General features: G+C 38.5%; 1 protein-coding gene across 1 annotated transcript in view; it reads right to left on the bottom strand.

Moving 5' to 3' along the window:
* Nucleotides 1-4,085: 4,085 nt before the first annotated feature.
* The window catches only part of SCML2 (Scm polycomb group protein like 2), a 93,603-nt gene continuing 81,788 nt past the window's right edge, over nucleotides 4,086-15,900 (bottom strand). The window contains exons 12-15 of the mRNA XM_060137236.1: nucleotides 11,228-11,341; nucleotides 10,278-10,532; nucleotides 6,911-7,062; nucleotides 4,086-5,815 (exon numbers count right to left, since the gene is read on the bottom strand). Of these exons, the coding sequence (XP_059993219.1) occupies nucleotides 5,687-5,815; nucleotides 6,911-7,062; nucleotides 10,278-10,532; nucleotides 11,228-11,341 (650 nt within the window). The 3' untranslated portion in view covers nucleotides 4,086-5,686. The remainder of the gene's footprint in view (nucleotides 5,816-6,910; nucleotides 7,063-10,277; nucleotides 10,533-11,227; nucleotides 11,342-15,900) is intronic.

Raw genomic sequence — 15,900 nt, 5'->3', positions numbered from 1 at the left:
TTCGACAGCATTCTAACAGACAATTACAGGGAGATATCAGATGGTAAAAAAGAAATATTGGGGATGATTAGGAATTTGAATACTGTATGAATGTAGGATGATAGAAGGGAATTGCTAATTTTTTAAATAAACTTTTAATTTTAGAACAGTTTTAATTTACAGAAAAGTTATTAAGATAGTGGAGACAGTACCCACACCCATTTTCATACATTATTAGTATTTTATATTGTGGTACATTTACAACTAATGAATCAATATTTGTACATTATTATTAACTAAAGCCTACACTGTATTCACATTTCCTTTTCACCTTTCTCTGTTCCAGGATCCCATATTATGTTTACTCATCATGTCTCCCTGGGCTCCTCTAGACTGTGATGACAGATTCTCAGACTTTCCTTGTTTTTGATGACCTACACAGTTTGGAGGAGGACTGGTTAGGTATGTTGCAGAATGTTCCCCAATTGGGATTTGTCTGATGATTTTCTTCGTGATGAAACTGGTGTCATGGGTTTTGGGGAGGAAAACCTCAGCGACAAGGGGCCATTCTCATGCTATCATATCAAGGGTACATACTATGAACAGGACTTCTCGCTGTTGATGTTGACCTTGACCACCTGGATGAGGGTGTTTGTCAGGTCTCTCCCCTGGAGAGTTCCTCTTTCCCCCCCTTTCCATACTGCCCTCTTTGGAAGGAAGCACATACTTCTCTGCACAGCACACACTTAAGGAGTGGGGAGTAATGCTCCACCTCCTTGAGGGTGAGTGTCTACATAATTTGGGATTCTTCTGCACAGATTTCTCTCTTCTCCCCTATTTACTGATTCAATCGTTGATTTACAGCAGTATGGACTCAGGGATATTTGTTATACTTTGGGTTATAATCCAATACTGCTTTATTTTGTTGCTCAAACCGTTCCAGACTTCCTGGCCACTGGAAGCTCTTTCAGTTCGCTCCTGTGTCCCTTTGACATTCCTCATTGTTGTGCTTTCTTGGAGCACATCCTTCGACACTTCCAAGATGCTCCAAGCTCAACTTGTATATTCCCCGTCCCAGTCCTAGAATTGGTCATTTCTCCAAGGAGCCCTGGTTCCTCTCATTACAGCATGGTGTTAGAAATGAATTATTAATTTTTAAAGTATGATAATGGTATGGTCACTTTTTTAAAAGTTTATCTTTTAGATATACATACTGACCTATTTATACATTAAATGATCTATCAGATTTGCTTCAAAACAACATGGAAATAGGAGATGTGAGTGGGAGTGTGGATGAAACAAGATGGGTTATGAGCTGATAATTATTGGAGCTGGGTGGTGTCCCTTCACTCTCCTTATTTTCACATGTACTTGAAATGTACTACAATGAAGCTTTTTTTAAAAGTAGCTGATAGAGCTAATATTTGCTCATTGAGTCAGGTGTTTTACAGGAGCTATCAACAGCGAGCACAACTTTGACCTTCTATATTTATATTTTTAAATTCCAACTCCAAAGCATGCAAAAGGTGGCCCCAAATAGGAGAGAAAAATATTAGCCTGGCTCAATCAAAATGGAACCACCCAGCCAACTGGTTTGCAGACATAAGATATAAATTGTCAGTAGGACATGGGACAGCTTTGTTAAACTTAAGGGTTTACAGCTCACAGTTACATCTTCAAATCCTAGTTAAACAAACACACACACACACGCGCGCGCATGCAAAACACCAACAGATTTATTGAAAGCACTTCGTTTGTGTCTCTGACAAATCTTTCAGTATATTCATAAAGATGAGGGATTTTTTCAGTTCTCCTACAACAAGCCCCAAATCTCTGGGCCTAACTGCCTTTGCCCTCAGAGTCCTCTGGATCGGCCATCTCCCATTACTGTTCAGACACATCTGAGCTGCTCCATGGTGGTGGCGGGGAGCCACACTGCATTAATGAAGTACAAGCATCAATAAAAATGATTTTCTTGTAAACTGGGAGAGGTACTGGAAACGGCCATGTTTTTAAGAAGAAAATTTGCTTTTGTGTTTTTTTCCGTCTACCAACATCTGAGTATCTATTATGTAGGAGATAGTATGCTAAATCCTGGGAATACAATAATAAAAGTATCAGCTCTGGAAGTGCTCATAGGAAAGAAACTTAGCATTTCTGAAGTGGCATCTGGCAGCAAACTCGGGAAACAACAGACTGGGGGGCCCAGACGAGAGAGAGCTGTGAGAGGTAGGATGCCTGGGACCAGGTGACGTCAGGGCTGCGGTGGGCTGTGGACGATGAGGAGTTGAGGCCAACACTGGCAGGCACTCTGTCAGGTGCCCGGATGCATCAGTGGGTGAGGCGCTGTTAAGGCAGGGACTGGAGAGGGGCACATCAGCAAAGGAAGGTGGGGAAAGATTCAGGTGTGATGAGGAGATGCTGTGGGCTTGCAGGTGGAGACATCAGTAGACAGTGACATACCCAGGCCTAGAACTCAAGGAGAAAGTTCAGGAAAGAAGCTGTGGCTACAAAGGTAGGGGTGCTTATTGTTTTTCTTGTTAGCATTTCAGAAGTATCTCATTAACTTCTGAATTTTATGTCCCAGACTGTAGCCTGTACTAACTTTGTTTCCTGTGATTCAGAGTGTTCTATGTAGCTTAGTATGTACTCAATTTTGTGAAAGCTCCATGGATTCTTAACAGTGAATTTTCTCTTTGAATCTAATGTCTATCCATAATGCCTTTTTAATTATACCAGTATCTGCCCTTTAATTTTGCTTCCTTATGTCAAAGACTGAATGATACAATAAAGTCTTTTTGCTGTTGCCTCTTGTACTGCAGGGAGAGTGGGCAAGCTTGGTCTTAGTATGCGATCATTGTGGAGAGCTGCTTTCAAGGTTCAATTTCATCAAAATGCTGGACAAAACAGGGGAAACGTCAGGAGGGATCAGACACAAACTGTCCACCATGCGTTCTGAAGGTGGGCCCTGGCTTACATGTCCTCCCTAAGAGCTCTCTCCATTCCCTGGATCAACGTCAGAGCGCTTAAAAATATAAGCAAGTCCTCACATCACACTGTAGAAACAGCCCCAGAAATTTAAACATACTTCATTTATTCAACCAACTGTGAGTACAGTCCCTTATGTAGCTTGAAAAAGCAGCACTTTTCCTCCCAGAATCACTGTTGCTAGTCATGATGTTTAATTTTTAATTTCTAATATTACAGAAGGGCATGGTTTTTTCATGTTTACAGAGGGAGTACCAATTTAAAAGTCTGGGAAATTCTATTCTGAACCATGTACCATAAGACTCTCCAACAATTAGAAATCACGTAGACAGAAGACAGAAAAGCACATGCTCAATGTACCCAGAGGGCTTTAGAGCTCAAGTTGCAGAATCCTGCTGCCTACAGAAAGTTGAAGAATGGACTGAGGGGGAAAACTAGAGCAAAGATAATTAAGTTCACAGGTAACCCGCGCTAACACGGCATGACAGTCTCTGGACAAAAATTTACAAACCAGATAGTGAAAATCGACACCTCCATTCCAGTTACTTGAGATCATCATCCCTGGAGCCTCAGTTACGGCCCGGTTGTCTCCAATTAACAGCAGTAAGAGTTTCTGGGTTCCAAGGCAGCAGCTCCTGGTGCGGGTGGGCTGAGGGGTCGGATCTTGAAGGTGATTCAACCACAACCCTGAGCCTCTAGGGCTTTTCCACCAGTTATGGTGGGAGAGCTGACGGCTGAGTAGCAGTATGACTTCTGGCCCCCAGTGGTAAAAAAGCAGCTAGAATTGCCAGCCAGATACATGAACTCAGGTGGGATGAGATATATGGGGGCACTGGCATTTTCTAGCACACTTGCATCACTGCCAACTAACTTGAGTACAGATAAAACTCATTGATTTAACTTCTTACTGCTTCCCCGGGGTCTCATTTAAGGCCCCTGCAAAAGATCAGCCCTTTGCTCCTAGGAATGGCAAGTGTTAAAACCAAGTATTTGGACATATAAAGCCACAAACTTACTAGAGTGCTGCTTTTTCAACTATAGCTGATTCATACATTAATATAATGTGGTGAAAGCAAGTAAAATCAAATCTGAGGCTTTGACATTAATGGCTGTGGTTATTAAACTTTATTATATTTTAAAATCTGAAAACTGTAAAACAGTATTTATACAAACACCTGAGGACTGTTTAACTGGGCACAGCATCTTCACACAAACAATTTGAGAGAAGACCAAGTTTAAATTAGAATTTTGTCTTATAACACAAAATGAATAACATAGATGAAACCACCCTTTAAATAGAAGCATTCTCATATAAAGTACATTTGGTTTTCTAAAAAAGAAAATGTACATTCTTGCCCCTGGTGTACATTTTATTGGCATTTATAACAAATGGCTAATACTTTTAGCACAGATTCTCATAGCTTATTAACATTACACCAAACTTATACAAACTAATTAACAATAAACATATAGCACCATTTCCCCTTGAAAGTTCTAACTTTAAAAATAAAGCCCAAAATGATAAGGCTGAATTAATGCATCTTCCAAAATTTAGCAGAATAAATGGCTCAGAACTAAGCAAATTAACTAGCAACATTGCATAGGACAGAGAACTTCCCTGTATGGAAACCAATCTATGGATTGTTTCTTATCCCCTGAAGACTAAGCTGAGAGGTACTAGTGATAGCAAATGATGCACGTATATTTTTCAGAATAAAAACATCCAACTATATAAATAGTTCACCATTACCTCTGTGGCAGTGCAAAGTGCCATATTAAATTCAAAAACAACAGATTTGTTTGAATACCTACAGGTATAGAATAATATATAAATATGGTATAGTATCTGTATGAAGAATAAACAGACAATAAAATATATATATTTTAAAAATTTGGGCACAGGTGTCCTCATATAGAGATATGAGAAATGAATGCCTAGTTAAATGTCTAAGCTTAGAGAAAATATGTAAAGTTTTGAAATAATGGGTATTTCACTGAAAAATTTTAATCAGACTCCATCCAAACTACACTTGTAGTATAATATCTCCTGCATAAAACAACCATTCTATCTTACAATTGTTTGAAATTTATCAAAAACTGATAAGAACACTTTATGAAAGTTTATAAGCTTGTTTTTTTTCTTTAAATATGAACAAACACAACATACAGAGAAATAATAACGAAAGGAAAATAATTTATATGGCTATTCCCTTTCCGGAAATTGGTAGAACACAAACAGAACATTGCAGTAACAGACATAAAATATTTGCAAAAGAGATGATATCTACAGTTGCATCTTTAAATTCTTTTCTAAGGAAAATTTCTCATGGATTTCACTAGAGAGCCTGTCAGTCCCTGATACTTTCCCCCCTTTGGGATGTAGCTGTTTTGGTTTTATATATAAACATTAATCAAAATCAATGGTGTTTCTCTGTTTCCTGCATTAAGTATATTTGTAAACTGTACAATTAAATAATAAATTGTAAAGTGTAAAATAATAAAAAGACATAAAGGACTGCCAAGTTGAATATGCTAATACTAACATGTTAATGTGTTTTAAAGAAGTAGACTGGACTTGTAATATAGTTCTGCAATTCTGGATATAACGTAGTTTTAGAGGAACTGTCTACAGAACAAAAACTGCTACGAGAATAAAAATATTTTTAAATTAAAAAGTTATCAAGACAATTGAAAATTATGTCTAAACTTACACTTTTTTTCAATTATATTTTCCTTCTTTAAGTTTTTCAATATAATAACATAACTTTAAGGCTGGCCCCAACTTCAGCCCCATATACTTCATCATCACATCACTTTTGAGTAGTAGCAGAGCCTTCCCATCAATCTCCTACAGAGAGAAAGAAATTATAATTACTAATACTGATTTCATGTTTTGTCACGTTACGTACATATAAGAACATGTAAAACAGGGAGCAGCTGTACATTCTCAACATATATTCTCTGAATATGCATTTATTTCCTGAAAACTATTAAAAATATAACTTATATGTGAAGCATCATTTGAAAATTTCTAAATTCACTTCAAATTTTAAGAAAAAGGAAATTTAACCCAGTATCTTTGAAAAATGGCCTTAGCATCAAACTCTGATTTTAAATACTATATGTTGAATAAAATACCACGTATTTATGACAAAGAGTAGAAAACTGTGAACTGTATAAATGAATTTCAGACAGTCATTAACTTTCTTAGAAAGGCTGGGAATATGAGTATATCAGTATTAACGCAAACTGTAAATGTGCTATACAGTGTTGTCATTATGTTGAAAGCTATTCAGTTAGTTGTGTGAAGCTAATTAGATACGAAAACTTATTACTGATTTTCTTACAACGTCAAAAAGGATACATAGATATTTGGTCATGAATTTGTTAGAAAAGACTATAAACATTATTTAACAGACACAAGGCATCCTCCTAAAATTCTTTATTTCCTTAATTAAGCAATTTATTGTCGTGGAAGCATATTATTTGGTTTTCATGAGTTCCTATTTAAAATAAAGCTGCACTTAATCTTTTACAGTTACTGGATTCATCAGGCGTCATAACAAGGAGGACACCCTGTCACAGCTGTGGTCACCCCTCCTACTCACGGTCCTCGGGCCGAGCAGGGAGCAGGTGGGGAGGAGGATCCTTGTAGCTGTTGTTAGAAAGGAGAAGAAACCTGAGAGTGGCCATGCCGAATCATCTTCTCTTGAGAACTTGAAGACTTGTAGTATTTTAGGTACCCGGGTACCCATTTAAAGCACAGATCCAGCCTCCACCCTTTAAGGCTTTAACTTTGGGCAAAGTAAACTTTCTCGCATATGGAATAATCAGTTGATAGGGTTCCCCCACCATCCACACTAATCAGTATCCAACTGAAGGGCCTGCACAGAGGTCATTCAAAGTCATTACGGCAGGAAAACCGGATCAAAAGATACATTACATGTTGCATGAAGAGGTCGACGAGGGGGCCTGATATCTGAGGATCTTTATGTTTCATAAACTGTATCACTTCATCCACAGACCAGGTTGAAGGGTCCTTAGAGAAGCCTTGTTTCAGGACACTGGGGTCAGGTACAGCTATATAACTTGGAGCTTCAATGGGGGGAAAAAAGACAAATCATACTTGACCTGATCATTATCCTGAAAGAAGAGATGTTAGGTAGGGAGTAATTGTCTCATTCCTGGAACCTTGTGTGAAGTACCCCGGCATGGACCCAGGACTCCAAGGTAAAATCCAGGGAAAGCCTAGACAAAGATGACCTGAGGATGGCTACTCAAGAATGTCCCACCTGACCTCCCCCAAACAACAAAAGCAGCTTCGGAAGACACCTTACAGTTCCAAAGATCATAAAAGAGACTGAGCAATCCGAGGCCACTTTGGCCACAGGAAAATACAGCAAAAGATCTGTTACTTGGGTTAAATTAGGCTAATCTAAGCTAACTTATTGCTTTCTTACTTTAAATATTTCAAAGAATTTCTCTCAATCTTTCTCCTCTTGATATCTCCAGATTAGGTTTATTTTACTAGCTAATTGCAGTGGAAATCCCCAGAATTTACAGTTTGATAGTTGCTTAAATTTATTCACTTTAATGTATTCAATATGGATGGTTTTTAGCATCACTTTACTCTTTAAATTCCTGTTTCTCAAGCCTTAATGCTTATCTGAATTTTGAAGAAAACAAGATTATTTTGTGCTTAGCTAGGTCAGAAGTAACTTTAACATTATACTGAATGCCTCTTTCAAGTTTCACTGCATAGTAATAGATATTTTGGTTGAAGGTTTATATGTTTAAAAAAGAAGTAACTAAGACATGAAACAATTTAAGTGCTCATACCTCAAAAAGTTATAGCTGTGCCGTTCACTACACTGTATTGAAATTTCTTTGTGTCCAGACACGCATTCATTTACTCAACCAGAGTACTTGACTCTCTAAAGTTAGTGTATGATAAGAGAAGTGGGTTTTGTAATTTGCTAGGAGGACTTGTTTCTCTAAACAAGGACCGTCAATACAAATTTAATATTTTTGTATGTGTGAATTAGCCAAAAGTGCACCTTTTCTTTCCTATCCTCTGGGCTCCGGCCATTTTATGAGTATTTTGAGTATTCACCCAGGGAAAGGGCAAAGAAAAACAGAAGATAAAAGAACTCACAATGGTAAATCTTATTTATTTTCTTTTTAAATAGCGTAACTTTGATATGAAATAAAAAGTCTTTAGTAAAATCTATCCTACTTTCTACTTGTCAGAGATAAAAATGTTGGTCTACCAAGAAATGCTGCTGGGCTGTATCAACCCAAGTAAAAACGATGATGGTATAGACCATGCCATGCCTAAGGCATTCTAACAATCCAGACAGAAAAGTCTTCTCCTTTAACTCAAAACAGACTCAATTTAATACTTAAAAAATTACTGGTGAGGCTTCCCTGGTGGCACAGTGGTTGACAGTCCGCCTGCCGATGCAGGGGACACGAGTTCGTACCCCGGTCCGGGAAGATCCCACATGCCGTGGAGCGGCTAGGCCCCGTGAGCCATGGCCGCTAAGCCTGTGTGTCCGGAGCCTGTGCTCTGCAACGGGAGAGGCCACAACAGTGAGAGGCCCGCGTACCGCAAAAAAAAAAAAAAAAAAAAAAAATTACTGGCAAGGCTAACCATACCTCTAAATTAACTTATATTTGTGTGGGATTTTTGGTTTCTGTCATCAGAATCTGGTATAGTTATGCTTTGAATAACATATAACTACTTTTACGGATTACTACAAATAAACTATATGTAAAGATATGATTTCTGGTATAAAATTATAATTTTATATTAAAAATAAAACGGGCTTCCCTGGTGGCGCAGTGGTTAAGAATCCGCCTGTCAATGCAGGGGACATGGGTTTGAGCCCTGGTCCAGGAAGATCCCACATGCCCCGGAGCAACTAAGCTCTTGCACCACAACTATTGAGCCTGCGCTCTAGAGCCCGTGAGCCACAACTACTGAGCTTACATGCCTAGAGCCCATGCTCCGCAACAAGAGAAGCCACTGCAATGAGAAGCCTGCGCACTGCAACAAAGAGTAGCCCCCGCTCGCCACAACCAGAGAAAGCCCGCGTGCAGCAACGAAGACCCAACACAGCTAAAAATAAAATGAATAAAATAAATTTATTTAAAAATTTTAAAAAATAAAAAATTAAAAAAATAAAAATAAAACAACTGTGAACTCATCTATTTCTAATCTATCATGGAAAATAATTTAACTGGGCCCACATCTTCAAAATAATCAGAGAAAGTTATGAACATTAGTGTTATTCAAATAATTACATGAAATAAATAATTATGTGAAAAATAAGCAAAGTCCAGTCATGCTCTTCTCCTTAATGGCTCTGTCTTATATACACTAGGAGATCAGAAGGCCTGTCTTCATGAACTCATATATTGTGAAAATATCTAAAAATTCAGTGACCCCTTTATAAAATGAACATCTATCTTCAGTCTCTCTACAAAAATCACTCCAAAACCAGAGACAATCTACACCGAGTAGGAGATGGGGGTGACGATATTAAATGTATCACAGCATGTGTACAGTGCAGTTGCCCATAGATAATATCCATTATGAAAGGCAGGGGAGTTAGTTGATTCCTACTTCCTTTACTCCTCAACCTTGCCTAGATGCCTATCTGGTGACAAAAGACAAAACACTTATTCCTCTCACCACAGCACCCTTAACCCTTAAAAGGGTACAGGATAGTAGCTATCTTTGCACATGGAAGGCTGCTCTGGCTCTTTCCAAATGAAGAGTAGGATGCTGTCCTGTTTATACATATCATGTTCTCCTGCGGGGTCTGAGGGAATGACTGGGAGTGTGGAAAATGGGGAAACGCCTGCAGCAACAGAATGCCAGAGGCTAGATCTGGGAACCACACACAGGCTGGGGCCAGGAAAGGTCTCAATAGGGACAAGGAAGAGAGGACGTCAGAAAGAAGAGGGAGTGCATCCTTCCAGGCCTCAGAGTCATGTGAGGGTTGTGAGTCCAGGCAGTACCCAAGGAAATGATAAATTACAATGGATAGAAAAGCACTAAACTGAGAAGTCTCCATCAGAAACATGGTTGGTGATCCAGATTCCCAGAAATAGTTCTGTAATGCCATGAGGATTAGAGCATGTGTAGCAGCTTGGCCCTGAAAATGATGTGAAGGGGAGGACTCGACCTCCTCACTTTTGGCACTTTCTCCAATGCGATAAACTCTCAGGGGATGTTGTGGGGCATGGAAACCTTAAGGGGAAAGACAAACACACTGGCTGAGAATCACTGTTTTTGAATATACCTTCACTTTTCCTCTGCATCTGGAATGTAACTTCATGGTGACTGCTCTTGGGAGGTGATTCGGTCCCTACCAGTGTTGAACTCGAGGTGCATGGCACACTTTGAGAAACACTACTGGAGACCGGAGTATGAGTGCTTATAGGATTTGTGCTGGCAGGATTCAAAGAACTTGCTGGATTTAGTGGTGAGTTTTTGGACTCTTCAGAAAGCATTTCCCCTTTGGGCATGCCATTTCCCTCAGAAGATAATACTTTTTCTACAAGAAAAAAAAAGACAAAGGCAATAAGAAAAAAGACAAAGGCAATTATCTTCAACAGACTTACAGCTCGAATACTATTAAAAGATCAAAAATCCCCTAACTGCCAACAATAGTTCACTTAAGCCATGCTATACTGAACCACAAACCTCTAACACAAAGCACATGGCCATCCCCTTCTTGGTGTTTATAGTAATTGACACTGTCCTGAAATTCAAATTGATTCTAATGATATCACCTATTTTTCTCATGGCAACTAACCCTTGCCAGTCTTGCCACCAAAACTATGAACACCTCACTAAAGCATTTATTTTTAGGAATGCAGTTCTTCACAACTCTTTGTTACAATATGATCACAGAGTTGGTTTCTAACATTTGCTTACTCCTTGGGCACTTAAAACTTTCACTGGAGAAATGTACTAGGTTTTTCTATTCCTCTTTCTATCAGCTTTTAGCAATACAAAGCTGAATGGAAAATATGGCTATAACTGTTTTTCTTTAATCTAAGAAGAAATGACAACTGTGCACTTCTGAAGGGAATGAAGTGCTCAACAAAGCTGCCAAAGTAGTAGCCTAACTGCCAAACTGATTTGGGGGAATATATTCCCCAACTTCCAGCATCAACACTCAAGAGCATATAAGTGATAGAAGAGTGACTTTTCTCCCCAGTCTTGCAACATGTAAATACTATTTACCTTCAGAGGCATGCACTTCTGTTTTGGGGCGCTTAGGAGAGAGAGTAGCAACATAAGGCAGAGGTTCCTGAGAAGGTCGTTTGGTGCTTTTCTTTTCTGTTGTATCTTCTTTTACTGTTTTCAAAAAAAGAAATATCTGTTATAACTAATTAATATACTCAAGCGTTTTCATATCATCAGCATAAAACACTTTTGTTTCTAAATCATTTGCCTACTATAACTTCATCAATAATTTATCAATTATTTATGAACAAGATGTGTTCATTTCATCCTATTAAATATTTCAGTGATATTATATTCAAGGGTTAAAGGCACTATGTTTAGGCTTCATTTATTCTAGGGTCATCACATCTTTCTAACTCTCACAGGCCAACAGTGAGGCAACCAATTGTAATGTGCCTAAAAAGACCTGGGAAAATTGCTCCCATGAGCAAGAAAAGTTAAGAATTCAGAGAAGTTAAAGAGAAGATAGGGTACGATGAACACTCCATTTTATAGGCAACAATCCTGGCCTAGGGGTACACTTACAACAATCCTACTGGTTACTTATCATCAACCAAATGCATTTCTTCCTAAAGGACCACACTTTAAGGCATAATCCTGAAAATAAAGACATTTCAATTTATTAATTACACTATTACACTACATTAGACTACGTTACACTACATTATCGATCAATATTTTGATTTAATCTCCAACTAAAAGGAAAAACAAAGTGCAATAGAAATCTATAAAGTAGGATAACAGACCTCCAGAGAGAAGAAAGACTGCAATGAGAAAGTACCAAAGTCAAACTTCATCTAGTTCAAAATGGCTGGGGGCCAGGCATGCCTCTCAAAATCGTCTGATGAGCAATCTTTAGCCATCCATTTACTGACTGATTACTAATGAGTCTAAGAGAGCTCTCACCATTTGATTTTATTTTTAATCATCAACTACAAAACTAACAGGCAAAACATACTTCAGTGAATGAGAGATATTTCTACAATTAGGACAGTTAAATTCTAAGAAGAGAAATAATTGACTTTTTTCATACCCATTTAATGATACAGAAAATTAGAGTACTAAAATATACAGTTTCTATAGTTTTCTATAGATATTTACCTCAGAATCATAGGAAGATCAGAAAAAGTCTTTACTTATCTTTTACTTGTAATATTATAATACATTCTTTATGAAAAGTTTATGAAGCTGGTATATGGTCTACTATCTGAGGTTGATACAAACATAAAACTGATTCTTGACTTCTGCTTCTGGGTATCGTAGTGAGCTCAGGCATGAAACTGTTCCTGCAGAGATAACTAGAAAAGGCCAGATAATTTACAAAGTACTTCAGAAGTCATCATAGAGAAGCACTTCCAGGACGACTGATTAAGGACTTCAGAAAATCCACTCCTTCATAAAAATAATGACAGCGCTGGCAAAATTAACTTTTTCAAAATTGTGGACGTTAACTAAAGGATTACAACAACCCAAAAAGCATTTTATTCAAGAAAAATGGCTGAATCTCAGAAAGAACAACAAATTCTGTGGCATTTTACCTTCCCTAATATAATCCCATTCACCCCAGTTTTGCAGCAGCCTTGCAAACCAACAGCTTCGCAACTACAGTAGCTGTGAAAGCCAGCAGCCAGCCTAGCACTGAAGGGGGCACAAAGGATTTGGAACTCTCCAAAAGCTCCACCCACAGAGAAGTGTCACTATTTGATCAATCTTGCAGCTCACTGAAAACCTCTGATCTCTGGGCTTGTTTTATTTGACCTAAATCAGAGCCTGCTCTGTGTGAACAGCCCTATCCAAAGCACTGGTCAAAAACCAAACCAAAACCAAACCAAAAAACCCACAACAATGGCAATTGTTTAACACTGCAGCTTCCAGAGGTAGTATTACCAGTTGGGGCTGACAAGATGCTGACCAAGAAGCTTAAAAGGAAAAACTGGAGAATGAGATGTCCATTAGGGGACTCTGAAAAGCACTGAGATATTCCTGGGAATCTACAAGGCCATATGTATGTACATGGTTGTATGAATGCTCAGGAAGACTTTAGAAGGCCATAATCTTTCATTTTTTGCTGACCTTGAAGCTCTGCACAAAGCAGATTTGTAAACTGCCTCCTGGAATGTTCAAGGTAAGTCCCAACACACACTATGAACCCCTTCACAAAGGCTGGGAGACATACTGGTTCCAGGCACTTAAGAAAATCCCTGTCCAATCATTAGCTGACCACTAAGCTAAGTGAACAGACTTCAGTAGCCACATATAACAAAATTAGACCTGGAAAAGTCATTAAATTAGTCCAGGAGAGTCACTAAAAATCCAAACAGCACCAGCAACAACAACAGAGCCTAGGAAGGGGGAGGGAACCTAATTTTCAGAGTTGCTACGTTATATTACTTTTAAATTTCAATTAAAAAATTAGGAGACATGCAAGGAAGAGGAAAGTATGACCCATACACAGGGGGAAAAAAAGTCAACAGAAACTGCCTCTGAGGAAGCCCAGACACTGGACTTACTAAGCAAAGATATCAAGTCAGTTATTTTATATATGTTTAAAGAACTTAAAAAAAATCATGTCTAAAGAACTAAAGCAAAGTGTAAGAACAATGTCTCACACTATCGATAAAGCAATAAAAATTATAAAAAGAACCAAATAGAAATTCACGACTTGAAAAGTATAATAAATGAAATTTAAAAAACAAAACAAAACCCTAGAGGGGCTCAACAGCAGATGTGAATTAGCAGAAGAAAGAATCACCAAATTTTTTAAGAGGTCAATTGAGATTATATAGTCTGAGGAACAGGAAAAAAAAGAGAGAGAGAGAGAGAAAAAATGAACAGACTTCAGAGACCTGTGGGACACCATCAAGCATGCCAGAATAAACATAATGGGAGAGTCCTGGAAGGAGAGGACAGAGAGAGTAAGGAGCAAAAAGACTATTTGAAGAAATAATGTCTAAAAGCTTCCCAACTTTAATGCAAAACATTAATCTGCATAATCCAAAAAGCACAAGAATCTCCAATTATGATAAATGCAAAGATATCCACACCTAGAAAAAAGTCAAACCACCAAAAGCAAAAGACAAAGAGAATCTTGAAATCAGCAAGAGAAAAGCAAATCATCACATACAAAGGATCCTCAATAAGATTAGCAACTGACTTCTCATCAGAAACTACAGAGGCTAGAAGGAAGTGGGATGACATATTCAAAGCATTGAAACAAGACGGTCAACCAAGAATTCTATATCTAGCAAAACTAAACTTTAAAAACTGAAGGAGAAAATAGGAAATTCTCCATAAAGAAAAACTGAGAGAATTCCTCACTTGTAGAGAGCTACCCTACAAGAGATACTAGAGAGACTCCTTCAAGTTGAAATGAAAATAGAGAATAACTTAAATCCACATTAAAAAAAAAAACAGTACCAGTAAATATATTTGTGTTTATAACTCTTTTCTTCTCCTTTCTCATTTAAAAGACAACTACATAAAGCAATAATTATAGGACTTCCCTGGTGGCGCAGTGGTTAAGAATCCACCTGCCAATGCAGGGGACACAGGTTCAAGCCCTGGTTCAGGAAGATCCCACATGCCACGGAGCAGCTAAGCCTGTGCGCCACAACTACTGAGCCTGTGCTCCAGAGCCTGCAAGGCACAACTACTGAGCCTGTGCTCCAGAGCCCGCAAGCCACAACTACTGGAGCCCGCAAGCCACAACTACTGAAGCCCACGCGCCTAGAGCCCGTGCTCCGCAACAAGAGAAGCCACTGCAATGAGAAGCCCATGCACCACAACTAAGAATAGCCCCCGCTCGCCACAACTAGAGAAAGCCCACACGCAGCAACGAAGACCTGACGCAGCCAAAAATAATAAATAAATAAAATAAATAAATTTCTTTTTTAAAAAAGCAATAATTATAAAACTGTATTTGGGAGCTTATAACGTATAAAATATAATTTGTATGACAATAATAGCACAAAGAAGTGGGCAGAAAACAAAGCTATGCTGGAGCAAAGTTTTGGCATAATATTAAAATTAAGTTGGTATTAATCCAAACTAGACTGTTTTAAATTAAGATGTTAATTGTAATCCCCAAGGCAACTAACTAAGAAAATAACTCAAAAAAATAGTAAAAAGAACAAGGAAAATAAAATGGTACACAAGAAAACATCTACTTAAAACAAAAGAAGGCAGTAATGGAGGAAAAGACTACCCCCGCCCGAAAAAAAAGAGAGACATACAGAATGGTAGATGTAAATCCTACCTTATCAGTAATTAAATTAAATGTACATGAAATAAACACTCCAGTAAAAAATCAGATTGGCAGAATGGGTTTTTTTTAAAGTTGTATTACAAACTTACACTTTAAATTCAAACACACAAATAGGTTGAAAGTACAAGGATGGGAAAAAATATACCATACAGACAGTACTTAAAAGAGGACTGGGGGGGCTCCCCTGGTGGCGCAGTGGTTAAGAATCCGCCTGCCAACGCACGGGACACGGGCTCGAGTCCTGGTCCGGGAAGATCCCACATGCCACGGAGAAACTAAGCCCGTGCACCACAACTACTGAGCCTGCGCTCTGGAGCCCGCAAGCCACAACTACTGAAGCCTGCATGTCTAGAGCCCATGCTCCGCAACAAGAGAAGCCACCGCAGTGAGAAGTCCGCGCACCACA

Source organism: Lagenorhynchus albirostris, chromosome X, assembly GCF_949774975.1.
Source record: "Lagenorhynchus albirostris chromosome X, mLagAlb1.1, whole genome shotgun sequence".
In the NCBI taxonomy this organism is placed as follows: Eukaryota; Metazoa; Chordata; class Mammalia; order Artiodactyla; family Delphinidae; genus Lagenorhynchus; species Lagenorhynchus albirostris.
Note: the sequence above shows the minus strand (reverse complement) of the source record. Positions and strands in the feature narration are given on the sequence as shown.